The sequence below is a fragment of the Colletotrichum jinshuiense genome, chromosome 4 (genome assembly GCF_051148585.1).
Source record: "Colletotrichum jinshuiense chromosome 4, complete sequence".
Taxonomy (NCBI): Eukaryota; Fungi; Ascomycota; class Sordariomycetes; order Glomerellales; family Glomerellaceae; genus Colletotrichum; species Colletotrichum jinshuiense.
The window spans coordinates 2,002,664-2,026,726 of NC_139311.1; the positions used below are offsets into that span (position 1 = coordinate 2,002,664).

General features: G+C 53.5%; 12 protein-coding genes across 12 annotated transcripts; 6 read left to right on the forward strand and 6 right to left on the reverse strand.

Moving 5' to 3' along the window:
- Positions 1-290: 290 nt before the first annotated feature.
- On the forward strand, positions 291-1,086 carry EsH8_IV_000497 (uncharacterized protein; the record flags this gene model as incomplete). The annotated part of the gene is made up of 2 exons (XM_083265387.1): positions 291-512; positions 598-1,086. 2 exons carry the CDS (start codon positions 291-293, stop codon positions 1,084-1,086), a joined length of 711 nt encoding a protein of 236 aa, XP_083124282.1.
- Positions 1,087-2,060: 974 nt separating this feature from the next.
- EsH8_IV_000498 (uncharacterized protein) lies at positions 2,061-2,827 on the reverse strand (the record flags this gene model as incomplete). The annotated part of the gene is made up of 2 exons (XM_083265388.1): positions 2,061-2,440; positions 2,473-2,827. The coding sequence occupies 2 exons, from the start codon at positions 2,825-2,827 to the stop codon at positions 2,061-2,063; spliced, it is 735 nt and encodes a 244-aa protein (XP_083124283.1).
- A 1,054-nt stretch (positions 2,828-3,881) lies between these two features.
- EsH8_IV_000499 (translation termination factor eRF1) lies at positions 3,882-5,457 on the reverse strand (the record flags this gene model as incomplete). Its single annotated transcript, XM_083265389.1, has 5 exons — positions 3,882-3,886; positions 3,935-5,066; positions 5,126-5,175; positions 5,235-5,319; positions 5,422-5,457. 5 exons carry the CDS (start codon positions 5,455-5,457, stop codon positions 3,882-3,884), a joined length of 1,308 nt encoding a protein of 435 aa, XP_083124284.1.
- Positions 5,458-6,303: 846 nt separating this feature from the next.
- EsH8_IV_000500 (DUF1770 domain-containing protein) lies at positions 6,304-6,867 on the forward strand (the record flags this gene model as incomplete). Its single annotated transcript, XM_083265390.1, has 2 exons — positions 6,304-6,624; positions 6,679-6,867. 2 exons carry the CDS (start codon positions 6,304-6,306, stop codon positions 6,865-6,867), a joined length of 510 nt encoding a protein of 169 aa, XP_083124285.1.
- A 287-nt stretch (positions 6,868-7,154) lies between these two features.
- On the reverse strand, positions 7,155-9,203 carry EsH8_IV_000501 (WHIM1 domain-containing protein; the record flags this gene model as incomplete). The annotated part of the gene is made up of 5 exons (XM_083265391.1): positions 7,155-8,003; positions 8,070-8,441; positions 8,524-8,653; positions 8,710-8,879; positions 8,964-9,203. The coding sequence occupies 5 exons, from the start codon at positions 9,201-9,203 to the stop codon at positions 7,155-7,157; spliced, it is 1,761 nt and encodes a 586-aa protein (XP_083124286.1).
- A 2,117-nt stretch (positions 9,204-11,320) lies between these two features.
- Positions 11,321-12,409, forward strand: EsH8_IV_000502 (60S ribosomal protein uL2; the record flags this gene model as incomplete). The annotated part of the gene is made up of 4 exons (XM_083265392.1): positions 11,321-11,332; positions 11,505-11,564; positions 11,629-12,076; positions 12,183-12,409. 4 exons carry the CDS (start codon positions 11,321-11,323, stop codon positions 12,407-12,409), a joined length of 747 nt encoding a protein of 248 aa, XP_083124287.1.
- A 554-nt stretch (positions 12,410-12,963) lies between these two features.
- On the forward strand, positions 12,964-14,578 carry EsH8_IV_000503 (adenosine kinase; the record flags this gene model as incomplete). The annotated part of the gene is made up of 3 exons (XM_083265393.1): positions 12,964-13,345; positions 13,462-14,416; positions 14,545-14,578. The coding sequence occupies 3 exons, from the start codon at positions 12,964-12,966 to the stop codon at positions 14,576-14,578; spliced, it is 1,371 nt and encodes a 456-aa protein (XP_083124288.1).
- A 508-nt stretch (positions 14,579-15,086) lies between these two features.
- EsH8_IV_000504 (EST1 family protein) lies at positions 15,087-18,128 on the reverse strand (the record flags this gene model as incomplete). The annotated part of the gene is made up of 4 exons (XM_083265394.1): positions 15,087-16,885; positions 16,936-17,807; positions 17,860-17,970; positions 18,091-18,128. 4 exons carry the CDS (start codon positions 18,126-18,128, stop codon positions 15,087-15,089), a joined length of 2,820 nt encoding a protein of 939 aa, XP_083124289.1.
- Positions 18,129-19,597: 1,469 nt separating this feature from the next.
- EsH8_IV_000505 (uncharacterized protein) lies at positions 19,598-19,996 on the forward strand (the record flags this gene model as incomplete). Its single annotated transcript, XM_083265395.1, has 1 exon — positions 19,598-19,996. One exon carries the CDS (start codon positions 19,598-19,600, stop codon positions 19,994-19,996), a length of 399 nt encoding a protein of 132 aa, XP_083124290.1.
- A 267-nt stretch (positions 19,997-20,263) lies between these two features.
- Positions 20,264-20,769, reverse strand: EsH8_IV_000506 (U2 snRNP complex subunit BUD31; the record flags this gene model as incomplete). Its single annotated transcript, XM_083265396.1, has 2 exons — positions 20,264-20,407; positions 20,470-20,769. 2 exons carry the CDS (start codon positions 20,767-20,769, stop codon positions 20,264-20,266), a joined length of 444 nt encoding a protein of 147 aa, XP_083124291.1.
- A 336-nt stretch (positions 20,770-21,105) lies between these two features.
- Positions 21,106-21,867, forward strand: EsH8_IV_000507 (NADH dehydrogenase [ubiquinone] 1 alpha subcomplex subunit 6; the record flags this gene model as incomplete). Its single annotated transcript, XM_083265397.1, has 5 exons — positions 21,106-21,148; positions 21,200-21,261; positions 21,379-21,525; positions 21,633-21,743; positions 21,856-21,867. The coding sequence occupies 5 exons, from the start codon at positions 21,106-21,108 to the stop codon at positions 21,865-21,867; spliced, it is 375 nt and encodes a 124-aa protein (XP_083124292.1).
- A 147-nt stretch (positions 21,868-22,014) lies between these two features.
- EsH8_IV_000508 (DNA-directed RNA polymerase core subunit RPC19) lies at positions 22,015-22,696 on the reverse strand (the record flags this gene model as incomplete). Its single annotated transcript, XM_083265398.1, has 4 exons — positions 22,015-22,124; positions 22,220-22,296; positions 22,387-22,478; positions 22,565-22,696. 4 exons carry the CDS (start codon positions 22,694-22,696, stop codon positions 22,015-22,017), a joined length of 411 nt encoding a protein of 136 aa, XP_083124293.1.
- Positions 22,697-24,063: the final 1,367 nt, after the last annotated feature.

Genomic DNA, 24,063 nt, shown 5'->3' on the forward strand with positions numbered 1-24,063 from the left:
CAGTGAAATTACCCCCAATTCAACATACCCCCCTGGGTCCAAAATGCAGATGATTGCTCATAACGACCTCATAGATTTGTACCACATCGCTACCGACAAATCCCATTTCAGATACGAGATTAAGCTCTATAGGGCGTCCAAAGATGAATACGGAAGTCTGCAAGAGAAATACGAACTCTATGTAAGTCACACGTTCCGACTCCGTCACTTTGTCTTGGTCATACGATGAATCGTATATCTACCAGCTAACTATATTCATTATGTATCAATAGTTATTCGAGTCCCATGCTATGCCTCGACTATATTGGTTTGGCGCAAAGCTTTTCCACAAGAAGGACAGCGGTAAATGGCAAGCACGTGGAATTGAACGAACTACCGCGACACCGGGCGCTTGTAAGCTGCAGTTCGATCAGTTCACCAAGTTCTTCGAGCTCAAGACCAGTGTTCGTTGGTCAGACAGGGTCATCAAAGCCGGAACGCGAGAGAAGTCTTTTTTCACTTATTCGCCGCCGGTAAGGAGTCTAGATTTCTAGTGTTTTTTCCCCTGCAGCACAACTTTTAAGATGTACTCGAGACGCCACTAACATTGAAATAAAGACTCGTGGCAAGCCCGTAGGAGGTTCCATGACGGGCGAACTTTACTATAAGTGCATCAAGAGCAACAAAAGTTGGTTCCGTCGCTGGACGGATCTGTTCGGGGATGATTTACCAGTCGATATCCAGATGGAAGACGCGGCTCAGGAAACCTTGGAAGATATCATCGACGAAGCTTGCGCATTCCTGGAAGCCGAGGAACTCCTGCGTCATGATAGTTCTGGTGGACTTCAACAAGAAACCAAGAAAAACCTTACAGATGGTGCCGACAAGTGCGCCATTCGGAAGGCGACCCACGAGATTATAGCCAGCGACAGCAACTCAGAGAACTGCGAGAAGGAGAGTGTTCCGGAGTCCGGGTTCGCCACACTCCGCTCCCCGTCCAATGGCCGAGATGTTGTCTTCGGCGACGACGCGCAAGGCTACGATCAGCAGCACGAGACAAACCATGAGCACTACAGCGATCCGGGCTCACCTGCCCATGGTACATAAATAGACCATATCCTGTGGTGTGATGATGATCATTGAGAGGAGGAATTCTCACACGGTTTCATGGGCAACTCCAACTCCAACAGCAATCTTGCAGAACATTAGATACCAGTCTGCAATAGCATAATGACGGTGTTCAGAACGAATCATACAACACAAGGGCGAGCGGATGATAATTTAGCCTATCTTTGATTCATGAAGACGACTCGGTCTCATGGATTATGTGGCTACCGAGTAGCTACGATTTCTTCGGTGCGGTTTCGTATTCGAATGGAGAAAGGGCATTTAAGATAGACGGCATAGCGATTTGGGGCTTTTTTATTTTTTGTTTCAATTTTTTTTAGGAACTTATGCATAGTGGCGCATGGCACTCAATTCTGCGTTTATTGACGGTTCTGGAATTTAAATAATTGGACTCTAGAGCAGCGTTTGGTCTTCAACGGATTTCATGCCTTTGTAAAGCAAATACTCGCAAAGCATCCAAAATACTGTCCTCTACTGCCTCTATTCCGCTTATTTTAACATATCAACTTTAACCTCAGCCCCATTGCTAACCACATATACTCCAAATCAGTTGAATTGGTCAACGGATGAAGTTACGGGCAGCGCTATGGGCGACATTTTCTAAGCAAGCTTAGCTATCTGCGTGGCTCATCGTGCAACGGAGAAGGGAGTTTCAATACCAGGGAACACGACCACTCCCAAGCCAGCCTAAAAGAGACTCAGCTGTAAATTCAGTATCTCTATATGATATTTTACCTGGCAAAGTATAATCCGTGCCAGCCGACAATGAAACCGAGGACTTCCGGGATCGAAACAGTTCGACCGAGCTGGGTTGATGTGGGCTTCCACTTTTTATTTAAATCATGTAGACAGGCATCAACAAGTCATTCAATTTTTAACGCAGTTTATAACTTGACTATTACAGGGTATTTCCCGTGATGATACACTGTTTTTATGCCTGTCTATTCTGCAGTTTATACATCAATGGTCGTAGCAGTTCCCTTGACCGCCATGCCCCCGTCATTGCCCTCAATCCAAACATCCCACTTTCTCTCCTTCCCTGCCTGATTCTCCTTCTCGCGGACGCAGAGCGTCATCTCGCGATCGCAGTACAGCGGCGCCAGGTTACGATACCCGAACCACCGCACAATCTGACCCTGCTTCTGCTGGTTCAAGAACGCGAGAATGAGCGCCAGGGACAGCGGCCCGTGAACCAAAGTTGCGGGGTGGCTCTCGCGCGCGGCCCAGGCCGGGTCGAGATGAATCGCGTGCGCGTTGTACGTCAGCGCGCTGAAGTTGGTGAGGAGGTTCTGCGTTGGCGTCAGCGTGAGAGATGATGTCGGCTTGTGTGGTGCTACCAAAGCTCATAATGTCAGTATAAAAAACCATGCAAAAGGGCTCCGACGACAGGACCAAAGATATAGCGAGACATACGTTTTAAACTTCGCCTCGCCGGCGCCGGGGCATCAATTTCAGGAAGAAAAGCCAACGTCCTCCGCTCCTCAATCGCCGGACCACTCTCGCTATTGGCGCCAGATGCCCCGTAGCGCCGCCAGAGCTCAACCCACACCCTCTCCTTCTCAGCTCTTACATCCTCAACGCTCTCAACGCAGCCGACTCGCCGTCCATCCAGACGGAGCTCGTCATCCCATCCCTCACGAAACCGGACCTCACCACCAGCCCAAAGACGGCGTGTGAAGGGTGCGCCGGGACAGTGGTCCGGGTCCGTGCCGTCTGGCATCAGCCCCGAGGGCGGGGACTGGAGCGGGAAGTAAACCAGGTGGTGGCCCTGCGGAAGTATGGACGCGGGTTCCGTGGGTACAGGGTATCTTAACTGGGATGATCTGGAGGACAAGGACGAGGTAGGCGACGAGAAAATGTCCGAGAATAGGAGATTGAGCAGGTGTGAGGGCGTTGGCGAGAGGTGATCTGGGATTTCCTTGCTGGTGTGCAGGATTTTGGTGATACCTGCCTCTAGCGAATGGGAGCCATGTCTAGTTGAGTAGCCCCGATGAAAGGTGTGAAGCCGGGAAATAGACGGTCGCATATTAAGATTGTCGCTGTTGACTTACACATGATGGCGGATGAGGTTAGATGCGAGAGAAAGCTGGGGATATGTATATAGCCTTTAATAGGCGATAGTTGCATATCACATAGTAGTTCATCTTTAGATTGTAGACTGATGCACAACAAGGTCTAACTGGCAATGAAAGGGACAACCAGCATTTGTGAACGGGGATATATCCATCCATTATACCCTCACTATTAATAGTTCACCAGTTATGAAAGCCATAGACGAGTGCTAGCTTGTGACCGCAAGATTCAGATCACAGGCTTAAACGCGGTAGATGCATGTCACTGGTAAATTGGGGATTTTTCTTTTTTCTTTTTGGCTTAAAGGAGTGACGGAGCATTTAATTGATTTTTCATTCTATCTAGTCGCAATCAACAAGCGGTCGCCTCCCGACCGCTCTCGAGTGTCCTCTATCTACATGAGGAGCATCTGCACATCTGTCAGGGACCTTTTCTTGTTATTGTTCAGGACTGCAAAACCTACCTGTAGACTAGGTCTCAACTCAAGAGGCCTTCATAACAGACCGAAGCGGGCTCGGGCGCGCCACTTGGTGGGTGAGGTGAGCCGGGCTCATCGAGCATCTGTCTGCCAGGAGCCGTTGAGCGGCGATCGGCTTGGACGCGGGCGCGGGCTGCGACGCTGTGCGCGCGGATTCCTCTTCGCTGTTATGCTTCAGAGACGATACTTGAGTCGATCCCTCGTTCTCGAGGGACTCGGTTGGTCAATCTGGAAGGGTTAGCTGCTTGTTATCCGCCGAGCAATCTCAAAACTCACCGTCGTAGTACTCGTCATCGTCATCAATATCAGCCAACTGCTCGAAGTTCACCTTGTATCGGAGAATACCACCGATACCACCGAATCCCTTGACGAACTGGTTTCCTTCGGTGGAACGGTCCGAGACGAACTCAAGGTTGGTACCAAAGTCCTTGTAGTGCTCCGCGATCCACTCAAGGAACGATTCCTGGGTGACGACTTCCATTTCTTGACCAGTCTCCTTGTCCAAAAAGGCTGCACGGTCACCAGTCTCCTGTTGCTTGGTGGTGTGCAACAGGTGCTCGGTGCCCTGGGCGTCCTTGAGCTTCCAGCGGGTGATTTCCAGGTTCTCGAAAATAATCAGAGTCTCAACAGCACCCAGCTCCAGAGCCTTGAGGGTATCGTCGATACCGTAGCAGACACGTCCGGTGTCCTGGCTAATCTCCTCGAAGTACTTTCCGATGAGCTTCTTCTCCTGGATGAACTTGACGTTGCCAAGAGTCTCGGAGGACAGCTCAATAGCCTGGTTGAAACCGTTCTCACCACCGTAGGAGACGTCAACAACCTTGATAACCTTGGTAGCGAGACGGTTGTCGAACATATCGGAGGCGTTGAGGTCGTTCTTGAAATCGGCGGAACCAGCAAGAATGAGACCAGCGACGTTGACCTTGTCGTTGGTAATGAAGTTCTGAACAGCCAATTCTGCCACCTTACGGACGTAGTTGTGGCGCTTCTCGTCACGGAGACGGGCGAAACGCAGAGCGGACTGACCACCACGGCCGTGCTTCTTGGGGAGATCGACCGAAAACTTGTGCACAATGTCTCTGGTGTTTCCGGAAAGTGTGCCGAAGAGCGCTCCGTTACCGTCCATGATGATGAAACCGAACTTCTGGTCCGACTCTAGCAGCTCGGCCAGAGCCTCGGTGTGGAACTTGTTATCACAGAGGTAGAGGGACGTGTTGATGGGCTTGAAGGGCTCGAAGTCGATGTTGACCTTCCTCTCCTTGCCTTCCGAGGTCAAAATTTCACCGCAGTAGACAACCAATCCGTTGGGAGGGACCTTGTTGTACAGCTTCAGACGTTGCTGGGTGGAGGTAATGGCCGAAAGCACGGACTGTCGGTTGACTCTGGACTTGATGTTTGACGCCGTTCCCTACAGCAGGCTCGTTAACAATGGATCGCGTCGAGAGGGTTGCGGTTGCTGGGACGTACGTATTCTTCAGCCAACATCTTGGCAGCGCGGGAAATCTGATCCTTGGGGGCTGTGGTGGGGGTTAGTCGAAGTCAGGGCCGGCGACGGCGTCGTGGTATGGAGACGTACGGATAATGAGCGAGATCATGGATGTGCCGTTACCACGAGCCGCCTCGAGGCGCTTGATCAGCTTCTTCACCTTCCATATCTCGATCTATGTTGCACCCCATCAAGGGAACTGTCAGCCTGCAGGCTCGGAGCGCGGGGCAAAAAAGGAGGGGCTCAGAGGCCACGATGTAGAAATGGAATAACTCACGTTCTTCTCGGCCTCGTTCGCCTGGGCGTCCGACATCTTGAATGAGGGTAATTAAGATACTCGGGGACAAAATGAAGGTACGCGGTCGCGTGACGGTGAGGGATTTGTCGTCGTCGTCGCGCGGTTCTCCGGACGGGAACGATGCGTGCGATGCGGTGGTGCAGAGAGAGAAAACTTGGTGCTCCACGCATGTAGGCCGATTTTTTGTGCTGTCACCGCACCAGGATCCGGCTCTGACTGGGTACACGCCCAATCCGTGGTAGGGCGCTAAACCACAACCGAGTCATAGAGTGCCTAACTGCCTAGCCACCCTAGCCACCCCATCCCCCGACACCCGCACGTGCCGTCGTCACTGCTGGAGCCGCCCCCATGGTTCATCATCGTCAATCGTCAAAGCCAAACTGTCCGACTTGGACAGCCAGGCCTTCAACCAATTTTTTCCTTCTTCAGACTCTGCATTTGCTTGAAAATGACACGCAACGAGTCTTATGTATAAGCAAATTCTAATTAAAAGTTATATCACAAAAATTGGCAGCGCTCGCAAACAAAAACCAAATCTGGAATTTTTTTTTTTTGGAGACAAAGCCATGTGTTCGTGTTAGTTGGCCTTCCAACCCCACTGGATCACTTACCGGCTGAGGTCGGTGAATTTACCTCCCTGAACCGAGAAACATCCGATGACCTCAACAGGCAGATTTAATATGCAAGTAAGCGGTACTAGGCGATTGACTTGACAAATGCCACCAACCATGCAACTAACGAGCTAACTTTATCGCGACCTCCCAACACGCTCATCACCACAGCTAGGTAGGTTCTCCGAAACCGCTGCACCGGGTACCACCGTCATTTCTTTCGGCCTCATCAGTCATTGCACAACACAGAATGGCCAGCTCTGTGCCCATCCAAGTCGCGGAGACGATACAGACCGCACACATCAACCGACACCCATCTCCGAACCACGATCTCAATCCCTCCACAGCCGCCTCGGAGAAGGAGCCTGTGACATTAGAACCCGTCTCGTCCCACGAGGATCTTGACGACGATGACCTCGACGATTATATCCCCCGCAGCGTGGTGAGCCCCAAGCAGCGGTCGGCGAAACTCCCGCCTATGCCCGATCTACGATTCGAGCAGAGTTACCTGCACAGCATTTCTAAGGCCGATACTTGGGGCCGGGTAGCGTGGATCACGATAAGAGACCAGGTGGGTAGCTCGGGTGCTCCTCCGTTGTGCAGCTTCAATACTGACAGGGTGTAGGTTATGATGCCACTAGCCCAGGGCGTAGTCTACAACCTATTCCTCGTCGGTTGGCATCACTGGAACAAGAACGCCCAGGTTCACGGGGGTTCAATAGGCGCGAGAGTACGGAGGTGGTGGTATGGCGTCAACAACTGGCAGCTGCCATCTCAAAGAGGATCAAGTTGGAGGACGAAGAAAGAGCTGTAAAGGGTCGGGAACACTACAAGAACAAGACGACATGATTGGTATGGTATCTGTACAACTAAAACTCAAGCAGAACCTCTCTGCAAACCAGGTACTCCTCGGTACCGTCGCATCCCAGTAGATGCGTAAACCAGCCATAGTACTAGTCGTAATACTGTCTATGGAAGAGCGAATGCTCCTGCAAAAGTCGTCCAATTGCCCTGTTATTTCCTTCATCTATCCGTACTCCGCCTGGAAAGTTTTACCGCCCCAAACGCCAAAAGATCCGCGGTAGTGCTCGCCAGTGAATTCTACTCGTGCGAACCAACATCCACCTGCTGTGGCAAAGCATGCGGCTTCTCTGGACTGCCTCTAAAAGCCAGGGCAGTCTGCACAGCCGCAGGACTCAAGTGCTGCTTGTTCGTTGCCACGTTGATGACGGGCTGTGGCGTCTTTTCCCTGGGCTTAGCAATTATCTCGTCTGCAAGCTCATCGCCGGGCAACAAAGACTTGTCATCCTCTGGTGCCGGGGTAATCATAGCCGTCTTTGTTGCGTCTGGTGACTTTTTGACCGACAGCTTCACGATCAAGCTCTTCCGAGGTTCATCAATTAGCTCATCATCTGCCATCTCCACATCTTCGTTCAAGTCATCTTCATCGTCTTCTTCGCTTTCATCTGGGACGTGGTCTTCTTCGTCGTCGCCTAAATCAGGCTCGCTGACGTCTTCATCCTCATCCTCATCCATAGAGCCACGCCCACGAGTGCGGGCACCCCTTGATGACCATCCGTTGGTCCCATGGTTAACTGCCGCAGCTCTTCGCGGCCGGCCACTGGGGCCAGTGGCAGGCTCGGATAGTTGGCGGGAATCGTCCGAGTCTCCATTGACGCTCGCGGCTGCACTGCTTGCATTGAGTCGAGGGGGTGCTCTGATTTGACGTCCGCTCATGGTCGTAACCGGTCCAGCTGGCTCCGCTGGCGTGTGTGTGCCTGTGTTGCGAGTTGAACGTCGGTTTGATGAATCCGTAAGGAAGTCCTCATCGTCGGAGTAAGTATACTTGATCCGCTTGCCTCTGGTGCGGCCCTCGTAGACGGAGAAACCAGGCTCGGGGCGTTTGAACCGGGCTTTCTGGGCCTGTCTGTATTCTCTGCGTCGTCGTTTCTGTAATCGTCAGTCATTGCTCGACATCCAAATACCCGAGCCACAGCCCAAACGTTTATAGCATACCTCCTCAGTGGCCTCAAATCGAGGAATGGCTTGCATCATCTTTGCTGCAAGCTTCCTAGCCTTAGGCCCTCCATCCTTCGTCTCCAGTTTCTCTGCGAGGGCCGTGATTTCTTCGATCGATCCGGCTACCGACCGCCATGTCCGATTGAAGCCTGCAGGGTTACTCTCTCGATAGACACGGAAAGCCGTATCGTCCAGCCCCTCGATCAGGTAGTAGCGTCTCTTATCGCTATCTGAGCCCCAGGGTTGAATGGAGAGCGGCTGGTTTAGATCGTCCTCCTGGCGATTTCCTTTGTAAGACTTGTTGATGATTGACTTAACGGTCTCGGAGGCTGAAAGGGACCAAACGGCCAATGCGCGGAGAAGGGAAAGCTGATACCAATAATTAGCCCAGCACGACACCAGAAGCGCGCATGCATTGACTCCTCTTGTCAAGTTTTTGTTGTGTACATACTCTCTGAGTAGGTGTGATGCTATGGAAAGTGTTGTTGCCCGATAACGGATTGGCGCCCTCCCACGACCGCGGCCACTGGGATTTATGGGAAGAAAGTGCATCGTCGAGTGCCTTTGAGTATTGACCAGCCCTGTAATTCCAATTAGCGACCCTTGGCGACTTATGTTTGCTGGCGCATCGACGTACTTGACGTCCTGTTTGCGGTTTAGAAGCAAAAACAGGAGTCCACAGAGGAAAGCTTCGACTCGTTCGCCAGGAGGACTGTCGATAATATCGTGCTCGAGGTCTTGTGGGCCGAAGTTCGCCATGGATTTGGGGAAGGCATCGTTGAATCGGCTGCGGAACATCACCAGGAACTGCAGGCGAGTTAGTAGGCACAATGACGTGAGGCACGCGAATTGACGCGAATTTTTATCGAATTGACGCGACAATAAACATACAGCGATGTCTGGATTATCCTCGAAGACATTTTCGTGCGGGGGTGAGGGCGATCTCTTGCGAGGCGGCGGCGAAGGCTCCTTGACCACGGCAGGCTTCTTTCCTTTGGCGAGCTTAGGGAAGAAGTTCAAGATGCCGCCCTTCTTCGTCTCGGCTTCGGCTTCGGCGTCAGATTCGATGTCAGAAGGAACCGGCGACAGCGACGACAGTGAAGACAACTCAGAAGAATCATCGTCTGCCATCTTGTGTGGTTTTTTCCCCGTCGCGTTGGTGGCTGCTGTGTGTAGTGTTGAAAGTTGGATGGGGTGGGTATCGTGGAAGGTGGAGGTTTAGGCGCGTCGGTGTACGTTGAACGAGGAAGTTTCGAACGCCAACCCACTGGACTAATTAAGTCACGTTTAAGCCGCATCTCCTTTGGGCCTGGTTCTTCTGATAGGCCTGAGTCATTGAATTCTAGTTTGGCTACAACATCCTTTTTGAACTACCTTATACTCCAATCAAAGGCGCATCGCCTTGTGTGCATCTGACAAGCTCCCTTCCCAGCTGCTGCTTCCCTTGCCATTCTGCCACTGGGCTGCCATCTTGTTTACCTGACTGAGAGCTATGTGGAGCGTGCTTCATCAACCAGCCTTGCCCTCAGAGATCTTGGAGCACCCACGTCGACTGTACCCCACCCTAGTAGTCACCGCAAGACAAACTTTCTCCTCAAAGCAGACACTCAACCCTGTGTCTCAATGATATTCGAATAGAATCTTTCCAGCTCGCACTTGCCATCACATCACCTGGACTGTAAACTTAACCAAGTTCCGCGGTGCACATTCGTATGAACAGACTGCCATTTCACTCCTGCGGAGTGGTTACCTCAGAGCCGCCGCATGCAGGACAAGACATCCGTCGGCTCACTGATTCCGATTTTTTTTGGATCCGCGAAGTTGACGCTATTCCCGCTGTCGTTGGTTGCTGATGAATTGGTTCTTGGTCGCTTGACCCCGCCTTTCCACAGGTTGCCTGTTCAACCTTGCAGCACACAACCTCCAGTCATCTGTGAGCTGACCAAGTCATATCGCAAGTGACGCGGCATCAAGGTGCCCTTTGAGAAAAACGTTGCATCTCCACAGCGTGGTAGCATAGAGGTTTGCTTGGTGGTTGCAAAGCATTCCTGCGAAACCCTCCTCCACAATTGTTGAAATGTCTTGTTCGCTGTGACAAGGGCATGCAGCAAAGCCAGTCCGGCCCCAGCGCAATTGCATTTCCCACGCAACTTTGCGTTTGGGACACTCGTAAAACAGAAAAAAAAAAAAAAAAAAGAAAGTAATCTCCAGGAGAAATGCATCGATGTAGTCCCGACATGTTCCTACCCCCCTGACGATACGCGGAGCAATCCCACAGACGGCCAAACAGGGTAGGCTCCTGGTCGCGAAGGAGCAGCACTCTTCGAATGATCCCAATTGCCTCGTTCGCGCAGAACCTTCACAGGTGTGTGGTCGTGAGAACTGAGGTTCCTTGCTAATGGCCGCGACGGCGCCTCACTGGAGGCAGCCGGGCCCATGGCGATCCCTCGCGGCCATCAATGCTGATCCCGCATGCTTCATTGCCCGAACCCGGATTCGCTCAAAAATGACATCCGTCGTCGTGCGGTAAGAACTGAGCAGTGCATGTCGTGAAATGAAGCCCTCTCCGACCCCAGGGTTGATTCAGATGACGTTGATCGCTGAACATCGTCGAGCCGCCCAAAAACCCTAGGCCTGGTAGCCTCACCAAATTCCCGCCATAAGTCTCTTAAAACACAGCAGCCCACAAAACCCATCGAACTCGGTCGACCACGGAAACCTCGACTGAGTCTCAGAAAATGCTGCCACAAACGAAAAGCAGGAGATATCAACAATTGAGGAAGTCGTCTCAGACAGAGGCGCATGTGAGCATGATTCAATCGAATCTTCTATCGTCTGCATCATCAGTATGGGTCGTATTGAGCGAGACACTGCGGTGCAGGACGGTGCTTGGAACATCGTGGGCATGGGCTGCTGGGGACGTAATGAGACGTTCCGGACGTGAGGGTAAAATGCGGAGATCGTGACGCGAAGCAAGCAACTCCGGGTTGAGGCTGGGCGAGTAGCAGCGGGGTGGTGGGGCTGCATCGCCGCCGGCATTTTTCCTGTCCGAGCTTCTGTTAATTTTTGGTCCCTTTCCTTTTCCACAACACGTGACCACACACGTGCTCTAGCGAGAGCCCTCCGAAGTCCACACACTCGCAAGTCCCGCTGGCAAAATTACCTTGACGTGGAATTTCGACGCAAAATTCCAAACCTTCACCACCGACGACAACACCTAGCCCTCCGACCGCCAGAGGACAGCCAAGATGGGTCGCGTTGTAAGTGATAGCTCTATTGATACTCGATTGCCTTTGCGTTCAGCAATACGGGCGCATTTCACGACTTGCTGCCCGCTGTCGCACTCGATTTCGTCGATTCCGAAACCCACGAACATTTATTCAAACTTGGACTTGATGGCAGAACAATGAGCGCTGACACTCTTTCCTTCAGATCCGCAACCAGAGAAGGGGCCGTGGAAGCATCTTCACGGCCAACACCCGCCTGAACAAGGTGAGACTCGACATTACCGAATCCCGCGACGACGACGGTTTTTCCTAACAATGTTTCTGTGCAGGCCCCCGCGAAGTTCCGCAACCTCGACTATGCTGAGAGACACGGCTACCTTCGCGGCATCGTGAAGGACATCATTCACGACCCCGGTCGTGGTGCTCCCCTCGCCCAGGTCGTCTTCCGCGACCCCTACAAGTTCAAGCAGCACACCGAGACCTTCATCGCCAACGAGGGCATGTACACCGGCCAGTTCATCTACGCCGGCAAGAAGGCCGCCCTTACCGTCGGCAACGTTCTTCCCCTTGGCTCCATGCCCGAGGGTACCGTTGTCTCCAACGTCGAGACTAAGATCGGTGACCGCGGCACTCTGGGCCGTACCTCCGGCAACTACATCACCATTATCGGCCACAACCCCGATGAGGGCAAGACCCGCATCAAGCTCCCCTCCGGTGCCAAGAAGGTCGTTCACTCTGAGTCCAGAGGCATGATCGGCATTGTCGCCGGTGGTGGCCGTACCGACAAGCCCCTCCTGAGTACGTTTTTAGCCCCTGGTTGTGAATGGAAAATAAGCGACCGAGGAATCAAGGGAAGAACAGTTTTGCTAACAAACACTTACAGAGGCTTCCCGCGCCAAGCACAAGTTCGCCGTCAAGCGTGGTGCCAACTGGCCCAAGACTCGTGGTGTTGCCATGAACCCCGTCGACCATCCCCACGGTGGTGGTAACCACCAGCATATTGGTAAGGCTTCGACCATCTCTCGCTACGCCGTTTCTGGACAGAAGGCCGGTCTTATTGCTGCGAGACGGACGGGTCTGCTGCGTGGTACCCAGAAGACGAAGGATTAAAGGTCATAGTCTGGCTGGATTTCAGGGTTCCATTGGGATGGTGTTACGCGGCTGGCATCTTTTGAGGGTACTCGCGAGGGCAGTTTATCTGGTAGCTCGTCGGCAAGTACTAAAAGGCATTTTGCGCATTGAATGATCACGCCATGATTCCCCCGCTACAAGAGGGAGAGCAGCACGCCAAACCAAATGTGATGAGTGAGACGCCGGGAGTTTGTGTGTGGATGAATAACAAAAATGGGGATTTGGACTGCAAAATGGAGCGTAGAGAAAGCCGCCTTGGCTCTTCCTCGAACCCAACTAGTACTTTAGGTAGTTGGGGTTTCCTCAAATTGATCAATCATAAAATTACATCAGGGAATGATTCGTCGCGTGATAATGCCCGGTCAGCCCGTCAGTAGTGGCATGATTTTGAGAAATATAGCAGAGCTTCCGCCCCGACTTTGTTAGACCAACGAGACTTGACTTTGCCAAAAAAAAAAAAAACCACAACGCCATCTAACTTGCACTTGATGATTTGACATATCTACTTTACTCCGAACAGATTGTCCGCAACAATGTTCGCCTGTCAGAGAGTCACCGCCTCGAGGTGTCTCACCCTACGCTGCACGCCCACCAATTCGCTCAGTGCGACAGTAACAAGAACCTTTGCAACTCGCCCCACCGTCTCTACCCATGTCCGCTTCCTCAGAAGACCTCAGAGTTCTCGCCCTCCAGCACGTTTCTCCCACCACCCCACCTCCTCCGACAGGCCCAGCAACCCCACCATCATCCCCTCCTCCTTCCAAACTGGCCGCCTGAGCACCAGAAACAAAATCTTTGAAAGCTCCCACAATTACCGCTTCTTCCACACCTCCTCCATACACCCCAGAATACCTCAATTGAACAAAATGGCGTCTCAAGATTTCCGTCTTCTCTGCCTCGAGAACCCTCTGCTTGGTATGAGCTTCCATTTCGTTACCTAACTGCGCAAGGCGCCACATTACCCCTCCTAGCGCCAAACCCCTCCCCCTCCCTTAACACCGAGCTTACCACCACTAACACCGCAAAACCAGACATTCAGGCGGTCGGCGACGAGGCCCTCCTCGAAAAGTACGGCCTCAAGGCTAACGATGCCATCCTCGCTGAGGAGAAGCACCTCGGAATCTACGAGGATCTCCTCAACAACTACGATGCCAAGCTGATTGCTGGCGGTGCCGCCCAGAACACGGCCCGCGGTGCCCAGTACATCCTTGCCCCCAACTCGGTCGTCTACCTCGGCGGCGTCGGCGACGACAAGTACGCCTCCATCCTCCAGGATGCTGTCAAGACCGCTGGCCTCCGTGTCGAGTACCGTGTCGACCCCAAGATCGCCACCGGCCGCTGCGGAGTAGTCATCACCGGCCACAACCGCTCCATGTGCACCGATCTCGGCGCCGCCAACCACTACGACCTCGAGCACCTCACCCGCCCTGACGTCTGGAAGCTTGTCGAGAATGCCCAGGCCTACTACATTGGTGGCTACCACTTCACCGTCTGCCCCCCTGCCATCCAGAAGCTCGCCGAGGAGGCCGCCAAGAACAACAAGATCTTCGTTGTCAGCTTGTCCGCCCCCTTCATCCCCCAGTTCTTCAAGGACCCCCTCGACGCCAGCGCCCCTTACTGGGACTACGTCATCGGCAACGAGACCGAGGCCGCCGCCTACGCCGAGTCTCACAACGTCGGCACCACCGACCTCAAGGAGATCGCCAAGCACCTGGCCAACCTGCCCAAGGAGAACAAGCAGCGCAAGCGTGTTGCCATCATCACCCAGGGCACCGACGCTACCCTGGTTGCCATCCAGGGCGAGGACGACGTCAAGGAGTACCCCGTCAAGCCCATTGCCAAGGAGCAGATCAACGACACCAACGGAGCCGGTGATGCCTTTGCTGGTGGTCTGATGGCTGGTCTCGTTGACGGCAAGTCTCTCGACGAGTCCATCGACTTGGGCCAGTGGCTGGCCAAGCTCAGCATCCAGGAGTTGGGTCCTTCGTAAGTCCATCCCCAGCCATGACACTTGCCCGGCCCTTATTTGAATCCGCTGCTACTTGCACACACAAGTCACAGTGGAGAGCCGTGGCATGTAAATTTCTCTGCATCATTTGCTAACTGTGTCTCAGCTACCCCTTCCCCAAGCAGACGTATTCGTCTTAGTAGGCGCGTAGCCTATACCTAATGCCTTGGGCATTTCAGTTTCCTAGTTCAGAATAGTCTGGCGTTGAGGGGGTCAAAGGGAAAACGGTTTCAACAACGGCGTTGGCTCCTAAAGAGCTTTAAATGAGTGGCAATCGCACTTGCATCAACTTGCAATCTGGGCTTGACATCTTCCACGATCCGAGCCCGGGGTCATGAGATTTTGGTAGAAACAACGAAGAGACGATTTGGCTGAACAATAAAAGCCAAGTGACAATCCTAGAACAGAGTCCCTTCGTTGTACCATGTGAAATCCGTCCAAAAACAATTGTGGGAGCAAGAGATAATCAATCAGGCGATGGGTATCGACTCCCACTGAAAACGTTGTCAGTTGACGGGCATCATTAAGGGCAAGAAGCCAACTTACATCGCAGTAGCAAAATTAATGTGTTATTCCAACCAAGCCGTCAGGCAGGCCGAGGCGTCGGGTAAGGGTTGACCAAGAACTTGTCTTGATTCAGCACATGATTCAACGGCGCAGATTCTGGCCACTGGCGCGCTTGATTTCGTCGGCCATCGCTGACTGAAGAATCATGTCATTGTACCCGGCCGTGTAGCCGTCAGTAGCAGCCCCTCCGTTTTGTCTGACCAGGTTCTTGTAATGAGTAGGATCTTCCCGCATGTCGGCAATGGGCCCTCGTCCAAAAGCAGTGGTTGCGGTGTAGGCAATTCCGTTGCACGGGGTGCTTTGGTAGATACTGCTGTTGTTGGAGAACTGAGTACCCGAAGACGGGGGGAAGTTCTCTCGAGCATGGGAAATATTGGGACTCTGAGCGAACTGATGGCGAGATCCGCTCAAGGAGCGAGCGTGAGTAGATGATGCCCTTGGTTGCAGCGCATTGGGGTTGACTTCCCCATAGGGGCTCGGCCACAGCCCGTATCCCCCGGAGAAATCACGGCTCATCGATCTCGAGTCGGTAGGCTGCTTGCCAAAGGCCTGTAAAAGGCGGTCCTGGTGGGCCGTTATGTCGGGTGTGCTAGCGTAGAGCCGCTGCTGCTGCTGCTGCTGCCGAGGCATGAATTGGTTCTCCAGTCCTTCCGCGAAAGGATCATCAAGCAGGCCAGTGCTAGAGACCTGAACGTTCCTCCTGGAAACAGCGCTGCCATCAAAGGACCTCCTAGCAGCAGCATCTCTGATGGCGCGGTCTGGTGGCGTCAGCTCCGAGCCTTTGCTGTGAGGAGTCGGGGTGTAGATCATGTTCCAGGGAAGACTGGGGAATGTCTTTGCAGTGGCAGATCCGAGTGCAGGCGGGCTGTTGGTTGGGGGCACACCAAATACCTCATTTGCCATAGCCGAGTTCATTCCATAAGAAGTGTCCTCAAGACTCTCTGCAGGAGAGTCGTGAACCTTGGGAGGCATGAGGAAGTCATTGACCATGTGGAGCATGTCGGCGTCAGAGCTGAAGTCGTACTCAGACTGCCCTTGCACCTTGTTGCGAGCCGGGGTAGGTTGCGGCTGTGCCCGCGGCTGTGCTTGAGGTGGAGCCATGGTGGCAGGCGGCATAGGCGATGGTGTCGTCGAGGTCTTAACCTCTGGACGAGCGGGAACTTTGGTTGTGTCGTGGTGCGCAGTGGGGGCATCCGCCGGTAAAGCTTTCTCGGCTGAAGACAGACCAGCGGGTTCAACGGCTGAAGGCTTCGGGGTGTAATCTTCTTCATACGAAAAGAGAAGGCCCTTCGGTGATGAAGTGTAAGTGAATGGGAAGTTGGTGTCATCGCTGGCGAGGAAGAAGCCGCACTTGATTGTGTCCAGTACTCTGGAGAAGGCCTCCTGGAGAACGTCGAGCCGCTGGCCACTGTAGTGTTCCACTTGCGGCTTCAGGGCGCGGGTGTCCTCGTTGTAGTTCAGGCGGCAACTCTCGGGCAGCTGTTGGTCGCAAAGGGGAAGCATTCCTATAGCCTCCTGGTCCTCCGCCAGCAGGTAGGGAGTGACCTTGAGATCCTCATTCCCGTACATCTCGCAAAGACCGGTCAGTGCCTTGGCAAACCCTCTGTACATGTCCTTGATAAAGGGCTCAAGGGTGTCCTGGGCGTTCATGATGTCGATGCGACAAGCCACCAGCCAGGATGCGTACATGCGCACGAATGGCAGGGTGTTTTCTGTCAAGGGAGTGACTTTGTCTCCAGCACCATCTTGTTCGCCCGTTGCTTGCTGTTCAAGGACCTTTTCCAATTCCTTCTTAAGGAGTCGGCAAAAGGTCAAGAAGAATCGGGCGTTGAGACGAAGCATGAAGTGAGCGCACCGCGAGGCAGCGATGGTCCAGTTTTCTGTGATGAGTGAGCGAGTGGCCCTTAACTACTCAAACGGTACTACTTACTGTTCAGCTTTTTGTTAGAAACGTGAAAGGCGGAGATGTTGAGCAAGACCATTTTCAGGAGCATCCCCTGGGTGTTTGGGGCCTTGATGGCCATCTCCAGCCGATGGATTACTTCATCCTCGAGCTCCTGGTGCTGCGGGAAGGGCTCCCCCTTGTTGAAGTGAGAGTGCAAACGAACGAACCAGAGCACGAAAGCCTCCTGTGGGTCGGGGGGACCAGTGCGACGAGCCGGCGTTGAAGGCTGCTGAAGGCTCTTCAGTTCAGCCTCGAGATTCTGCAACGCCATTGGGTGAGGCTCTTCGATGGCCAGGGCGCGGTAGAAGTGATATATAATATCCAGGTGCTTCTTTTCATCCAAGTAGATGATGCCCATCTGGTGGTGGGCGAAGCCCGAGGTTGGTAGGATGTCGTGGGCGAGCGAGTAGTAGGTCAAGGCTCCCTCATATCCAGGAACCTTGTGGCGTGCTTGCATACGGTACCTGGAGAGGTCGCCAAGGTGGATGAGGGCCGAATGGGTGTACTTGAGGATGATCTGGCGGACAGCAGGCGTGGTATTAGCCATGGGGTTCTCCTCCGCCAGCTTCTCTGCCTTGATGCCCTCGGCAATGCGCTGAAGCTCGGGAATAGGGTAGACGGCAGTCAGGCGCTGGACAAAAGCAACGTAGAACTTTTGCGCCGTCTTCAGGAAGCCGCTGTACATCCTATCCAGCTTGCGCTTCTGGACGGCAAGCTGCGACGACCTCAGGCGACCCAGAACCTTTCGGTACTCGCTGTTTACGACGCTGTGCGCTTGCCAGAGGTTGGAATCGACCTTTTCGGAGGCGGAGTATTCGAAATCGTGGAATATGACATGGAGGCATGCAAGGCGGAGGCTGGCCGTGGTCAGTAGAGTGTTGTAGGTACGGGGGCGCATCTGATGCTTACGCCGAAATGACGCTCTCCAAGGCTTCAAAATGTTTGAGGTCGTTGCCGTCGGAGTCATTCTTGAGCTTCTCGAGCTCCTTCTGCAGATGCTTGCGGAGCTTCTGGGCATGACTACACTCGGAGGTCAATATCAGAGAGCAGGTAGAGGGGGTCCGTCGCATGAAGCCTAGACAAGTGCGCGCAAGGCGGACCTGGGGGGAGACACCAGAGAGAGGGAAGAGTCAAACTCACTGCCATGCCTGCTTCGCTGCCTCGACGTGATCTGCCATGGTGGAATTGGCAGAGCCGGACCCTGCGACTGGGGAGAGGGTGGGTGTTGGGATTTTCGCGATTGGTTGTTGTGGAAGGTGCGGGACTCCAAAAATTCAAGAAGGGGACAAAAAGAAGAGCCTGTAGCTACGTGCTGTGCTCACACGCTTTCGAAACCAATCCCTGAGTGCGCGCGCGATCCATAACTTGGTAGGTGGCAGGCGCTTCGTGAACGGCGGGACGAGGGTGAGGGTGAAGTCGACGATGGCAGGACCGGGAAGTCGGATCGAAGGCTTGTGGCGGCACGTACTCGGGGTGAAGGAGTCGGGGGAGAAAACATTGGGTGGAGGTTCGGAGGGAAGGAGCGACGAGCGATGCGCCACCCGAAGCAGACATTCAAAAGGGGAACACTCAAACGGTGCAGGGCGAGAGCGGCAGGCGGAGACAGACAGAGAAAGGGAAAGATGGTGATGCCGGGCCTAAATGAAGACGCGAACTTACCTCACGGCAATAAAGTGTGTTCCTCCTACCTTGGGGATCAGTTATTTTGGATGGAGCCCCTCAACAGCTGCAAAAAGGCCCGTGCCCACCGAGGTGGTCCCTTCACGCCCAAAGTCCCCTAACAAAGGTACCTCTCTGCACAGCCTGTAGCATGGTGGAGTCGTATTTTTTTGTTAAGTGCCTGGCCCTTGCTTGTCTTTGACATGATGAATGATGAATGACTGTCCGGCCTGTGTAGGTAGTGTAATATGACTATCTTTGACTGTCAATGCCCCACTACCGGCCCCGGTCTTTGATCTGCTTTCCACCAAAACATTCCATCATCATCCGTCGCCTATTGTCGCTGACTTGCACAAAGGCTAAGCGGCAGTAGCAGCAAACTGTATGTGGATTCTTGCCACAGCTGGACTTGAGCCTCATCCATGCTCCTGCCCGATCCTTCCGCGTCTAATTTCAGGACACCAGTACAGCAACGCCGCTTGGGGGATTCCACGGTAATCTGCAAGTAATCAACCCCCGTCACTTGGCCTCACTCAAGATGAAACGCTCACGAGAGGCTGAAGATGAGGAGCCCTCCTCTGGTTATTCCGCAGATGAGCAGACCGGTCCAAGGACTCCCGATACAGGTGATCGTGCAGCCAAGTTTACAGAGTTGGAGCCCACGGTTGAGGCAACATCTGGGAATTTTGCCATGAGATGCTCCTTACCACCTCACAGAGAGGCTCTAACATTCAAGTCGTACGACGAGTATGAGGCACATTATATAAAGACTCACACGAATAGATGTCTGCAGTGCGGGAGGAACCTGCCGTCGGAGCACCTGCTCGGCGTGCATCACGAGGAATGCCATGATTCCTTCGCCGCTGTCAGGCGGGAGAGAGGAGAGCACACTGTATGGCTACCGCCCCTTACCTTACCCCTGAGATTGCAAAGCCACTGACCTCGGTCATAGTATTCATGTTTCGTAGAGGGCTGTGAGAGAAAATGCATGACGCCGCAGAAGCGCCGGATGCACCTCATCGATAAACACATGTACCCCAAGAACTTCTTCTTCGCCGTGACCAAGGAGGGGATTGATGGGCGACGGTCATTACTAGTCGAAGGGGGTCATCATCGACGGAAGTTGTCCAACAACTTCAGCGCCGCCAAGGAATCGAAGCACAAATCAAGCATGCCGGGGCCATCTACACCGCAAGGTGGACAGGCACAGAAACCAAAGGATGCTGCACAGGAGGAAACGGCACCGCCGGCGCCGACACATCAAGCAACGGAGCGCCCAGACACGGATATGGAGGATCTCGCGGGTGCAATGTCGGCGCTGCAGTTTGTGCCGAATAGCGTGCGGTTTGGAAGAGGTGGCGGGCGAGCAGGCTTTGCAAAACGGTGAGGTGGGTTTCTGCAAAACAACGGAGACATCACGTATCATAGCACTGCTTCCATTAGCGTTCAGGTCATGACGATACCAAAACGGTCAATTGAAAGGATCACTACCTCTTTGCAGCAAACAATGACCAGAGTGATCGTCCTCTTGGCCGGAATCAATCCTCCCATGCCGAGCGCCAAACGCCAATCCTCCACGGCGAAATCTGTCGAGTGAAAAAGCCTCGTGGAGGAAGAATTCGCAGAAAGGTCGAAAGCAACCGTGCAAGATACACTAGTCGCTCGAGGCGCAACCGTGGCATCCACAGCTAACGCACTGGACGTCCTGGTCCTCCTTGAGCTGGGCTTTCGGGACTCTGCATATGCATGTTGAGTTGAAGTTGGTCTCCTTGGTCTGAACGCAGCGCAAGCAGCAGAGCTGTTGACAAATGTCAGCAAAGTTCCTTGATATGAGTAATTCCATGCGAGCTCCGTTCTTACCTTCTCGTATCCCTGCTTCTTCCACTTCGCAATCAACATCGCGTCGGCATAGCCGTTCTTCAGCAGCCACTCGTACAGCTGCTTGCTGATGGCCTCCTTCTCATAGTACAGGTCGTAGATGTAGCGGCTCCGCGTGTGCGCAATCTGGAAAATCTCCCACTGCGCCTGGTGCTTCGGCCCCGTCGGCGGGGGCTTGTTCTGCGCGTCCTTCATCTTGTTCTGGAAGATGAGGAGCTGGTCTTCGATATCGGTGAAGCCTTCTGGGGGCGGCTTGCGCTTGGAGGATCGCACAGGAGGCATTTTGGGCCGGTTTCTTTTGCCTTGGTCGTAAAATCTCGTTTGGCTGACGGTGTGAAGACTGCACGCAGTCCTTTATGGAGAATCGGTCGCGTCGCGAATTGTATGGCTGGATGACGAAGGAGTTGAAGTTCAAGCGGTGGTGGGGCAAAAGCTCTCCTAATCACTTATCGAAACTGCCAGGCGCTGCACACACCACCCGGAACCGGCTGACTAAGGAACCACACGTGATTGGGCGGCTTCCCAACCTTGGAGCTTCCCAAGATCCCGTTCCCCAGAGACGACGGCCGTCGGCAATCACGCAGCAGCAACCCCCTTCACCAGCACCCCGCGCTCACCATGGCCATCACACCGACTCAATTCGCGAAGACGACCCGGCAGTGTGAGTTCTGAACCCCGATCGGCATTGACATCCTACTGATTCGCCGAGCAGCGGCCGACTGGAACGTCGCAAAGCGACGGGTTCTCGCAACGTACAGAGAATGGATCCGAGCTGTATGTCCCTCCCGAGAGATCCCCCGCCCGCGGCAATTGAGATATAGGCTATCGAGACCGACCGAACGATTGGCGAGGAGGAGATATCCCAATTGCTAACTGGGTGGTTGTTGCCAGGCGCCCGAGATCCAGACGATGTACAACGTCCCCCTGCCCGTGTCCGTCATTCGCACCCGGATACGCGAGGAGTTTGAGCGCCACAGGTTCGCGAACAAGCTGCCCGTTGTGGACGTCCTGCTCTTCAAGAGCCACGCCGATTACCAGGTATGAGCAGCGAGTTATACGTGGATAGGAGCGGGCGGGCGTGTGTGTGTCGCTAGACACAAGGCCAAGAGAGAGCGAAAGGGCTGACATACGATGCAAAACCGCAGGAGACGATGAACTTCTGGAAGCAGACCACGCACATTATGTCGTACTTCAAGGAGGAGAACTTTAGAGGAGATAAGAGGTTGCCCAACAACTTCATGACCGGATTCTTGGAGGTGAGTTTACAAAGACGGGAAGCGGAAGGAAAAGGGAATGGCGAAGGAGAGGACTTGAGAGACCGATCTTTGATTTCGTTCTCAATGCATTTGCTGACCGCACCATATCTAGGGCCGCAACTGAGCGCTGAAGGAACTAGAGCTCGTGTACATAACATCAATTCAAAAACATCCCGCAAACTCCATCTAGTCTTTTTTTTCTCTTCTTGTCTCTCTCATTCTCTCTCTAAGCCGACATTTTCCTCAAACGCCCATCTGACATGTCAAACTCCTACGAGCGGCCAAACTCCTCCTTGGAGCGGATGAACTCTTCGGCGACGGTGTCGCTGAGCGCCTGCAGGTCCTTCAGACCCTTTTGGAGAGCCGCGACGGCGGTTCCGTCTGTGGCGCGAGTTAGATCGAATCAAAGTAGTGGTAAAGGAGGGCCGGGGCCCGTGAGATTTGTTAGAGGAGACGGGGAAGATTGGTGTGCTTACCATATGTCTGGATTCTCAGGTTCATCTTGGGCTCGGAAGGGTGAGGGATGGCGTAGGCGCAGAACTCGACGTCAGGGCTTGGCGTAGTGTTAGTAAATCGATTCCGATGAGAAACAAACGAAAAAAAAAGAAAACAAAAGGAGACAAAGTGAGAAAAAGACGCATACTTCTTCATGATGACGTATCTCAGCGCATTGCCGAGCGTGTGATTCTCATCGATGAACTCGAATGAGGCGGCAGAGTCTGTTGAGCCGGGCAGCTGTGAGAGGGAACAGAACGCCCATGTCAGCAAAGCCTCACTTCCTTTCCGCGTCACGGCAAGGGAGGCGGGGGAGCCGAACGTACGATCTTGACGCGCTGGGGGTCCTCCTCCTCTTCCTCCTCCTGCTCGGGTGAGCCCTCGGGGTTCTCCTCGGGCTGGTGAGAGGGGGGCGCCTCGTCCATGGGGACGTCTTCCGAGGTCGTTCTCGCGGGCATCTTTTTTTTTAAAAATAGTCTTTCACTCCCCTTCTTTTTTCCTCTTCTTTCTTCAGTACAGACTTATGTCTGATACGGGATATAAGAAACAAGTCGTGCCGGGCGAAACTTGGGATCTGGGAAGGCAAGTGTGCTCGTGATTTGCTAAACTTCGTCGTCGCGCGCGGGGGGTTATCTCACTTTCGCTTCAACTGGACATGAACTTGGCCCTCCAGTTTCTCTCGAATTTTTTCGATAACGGGCCCCGGAACAATTCGATAAGCTCAAAAGGCTGCCCAGGTGGCTGGCAGTGGCAGTACTAAAGAGGCATGTGGAGCACGACTGGCTGCCAGGTGACACAAAGCCACCCCCGTGCAGTTGATTATCTAATCACAACTCAATGCAAGCCGATCGCCACCATCGAGACATACCAAAAACGGCTTCATCACCGACTGAGCGCCACAACTGAAGAAAAAGGGTCTCAAAAGAAAACATCACCGATGCGAGAGAAATAAAGAAAAAGCGAGTGCCTATCGCTCGGCAAATGCACCGCCAAGATCTCACCACCCTCCTCCCATCCCCCAAGAGTTTAGTTCCCTCCCAACAGAGGGGGTAGGGAGACTGCAAGATTCTTCTCTGCAGGTGCCGAGCATGTTGCAACCAACCGTTGTGACCTGACTTCCGCAAAGGGAAATCGGAATCGATAGAAAGAAGCCCCGGAGGCGCGCGGCAAGATGCAGTCAACGAGGAACAAGCGACAACGCCCGCCTGCAGGCAACGAAAAAAAGGTTGCTGACTAGTCTAATCAGCCATGATGGGCCACGACCTCTGATTCGAAGAGGGCTGTGTATGCAATGTTCGAGAAAACCGATAGCGCCCTTCTTTGCCCCCAGAGGAGGGGAAGAGGGAGGGGGGTTGGTGACAACCAAGCATCCATGATCGCGCATTTCCTGGTAACCTATCCGGGGCTGCAGCTTAGGCGTAGAATGCGAGTGTTGGAGTATGTATGTATTCGAGCCCGCCAGATCGAGCTCTTTGGCCGAGGACGAGTATCTGGGAGAGTTTGGCGATGCAGCCAGCCAGTGATAAACCGCATTAGCCCTTTGTCGCCGGAAGGTGAACATGCAAAAATCACTGGCCATCGATACGAGCATGATGACAACACAACCACGGATAGCTCCGCAATCCAATAGCCAGGTTCTGGGTCAATGCTCGGTGAGACAGAATCCCTCACAGCAGCATTCACGGACCATCTACAGCGCGTGGATTGACGTCCCATCCAAGCGTGGAGAACGAAGGGATAATGCATCATACATGCACATCATACAACACCAACTCCGAACCCCTCGCTTACCAATGGAGAAAACAAACCAAACAACAAAAGAAAC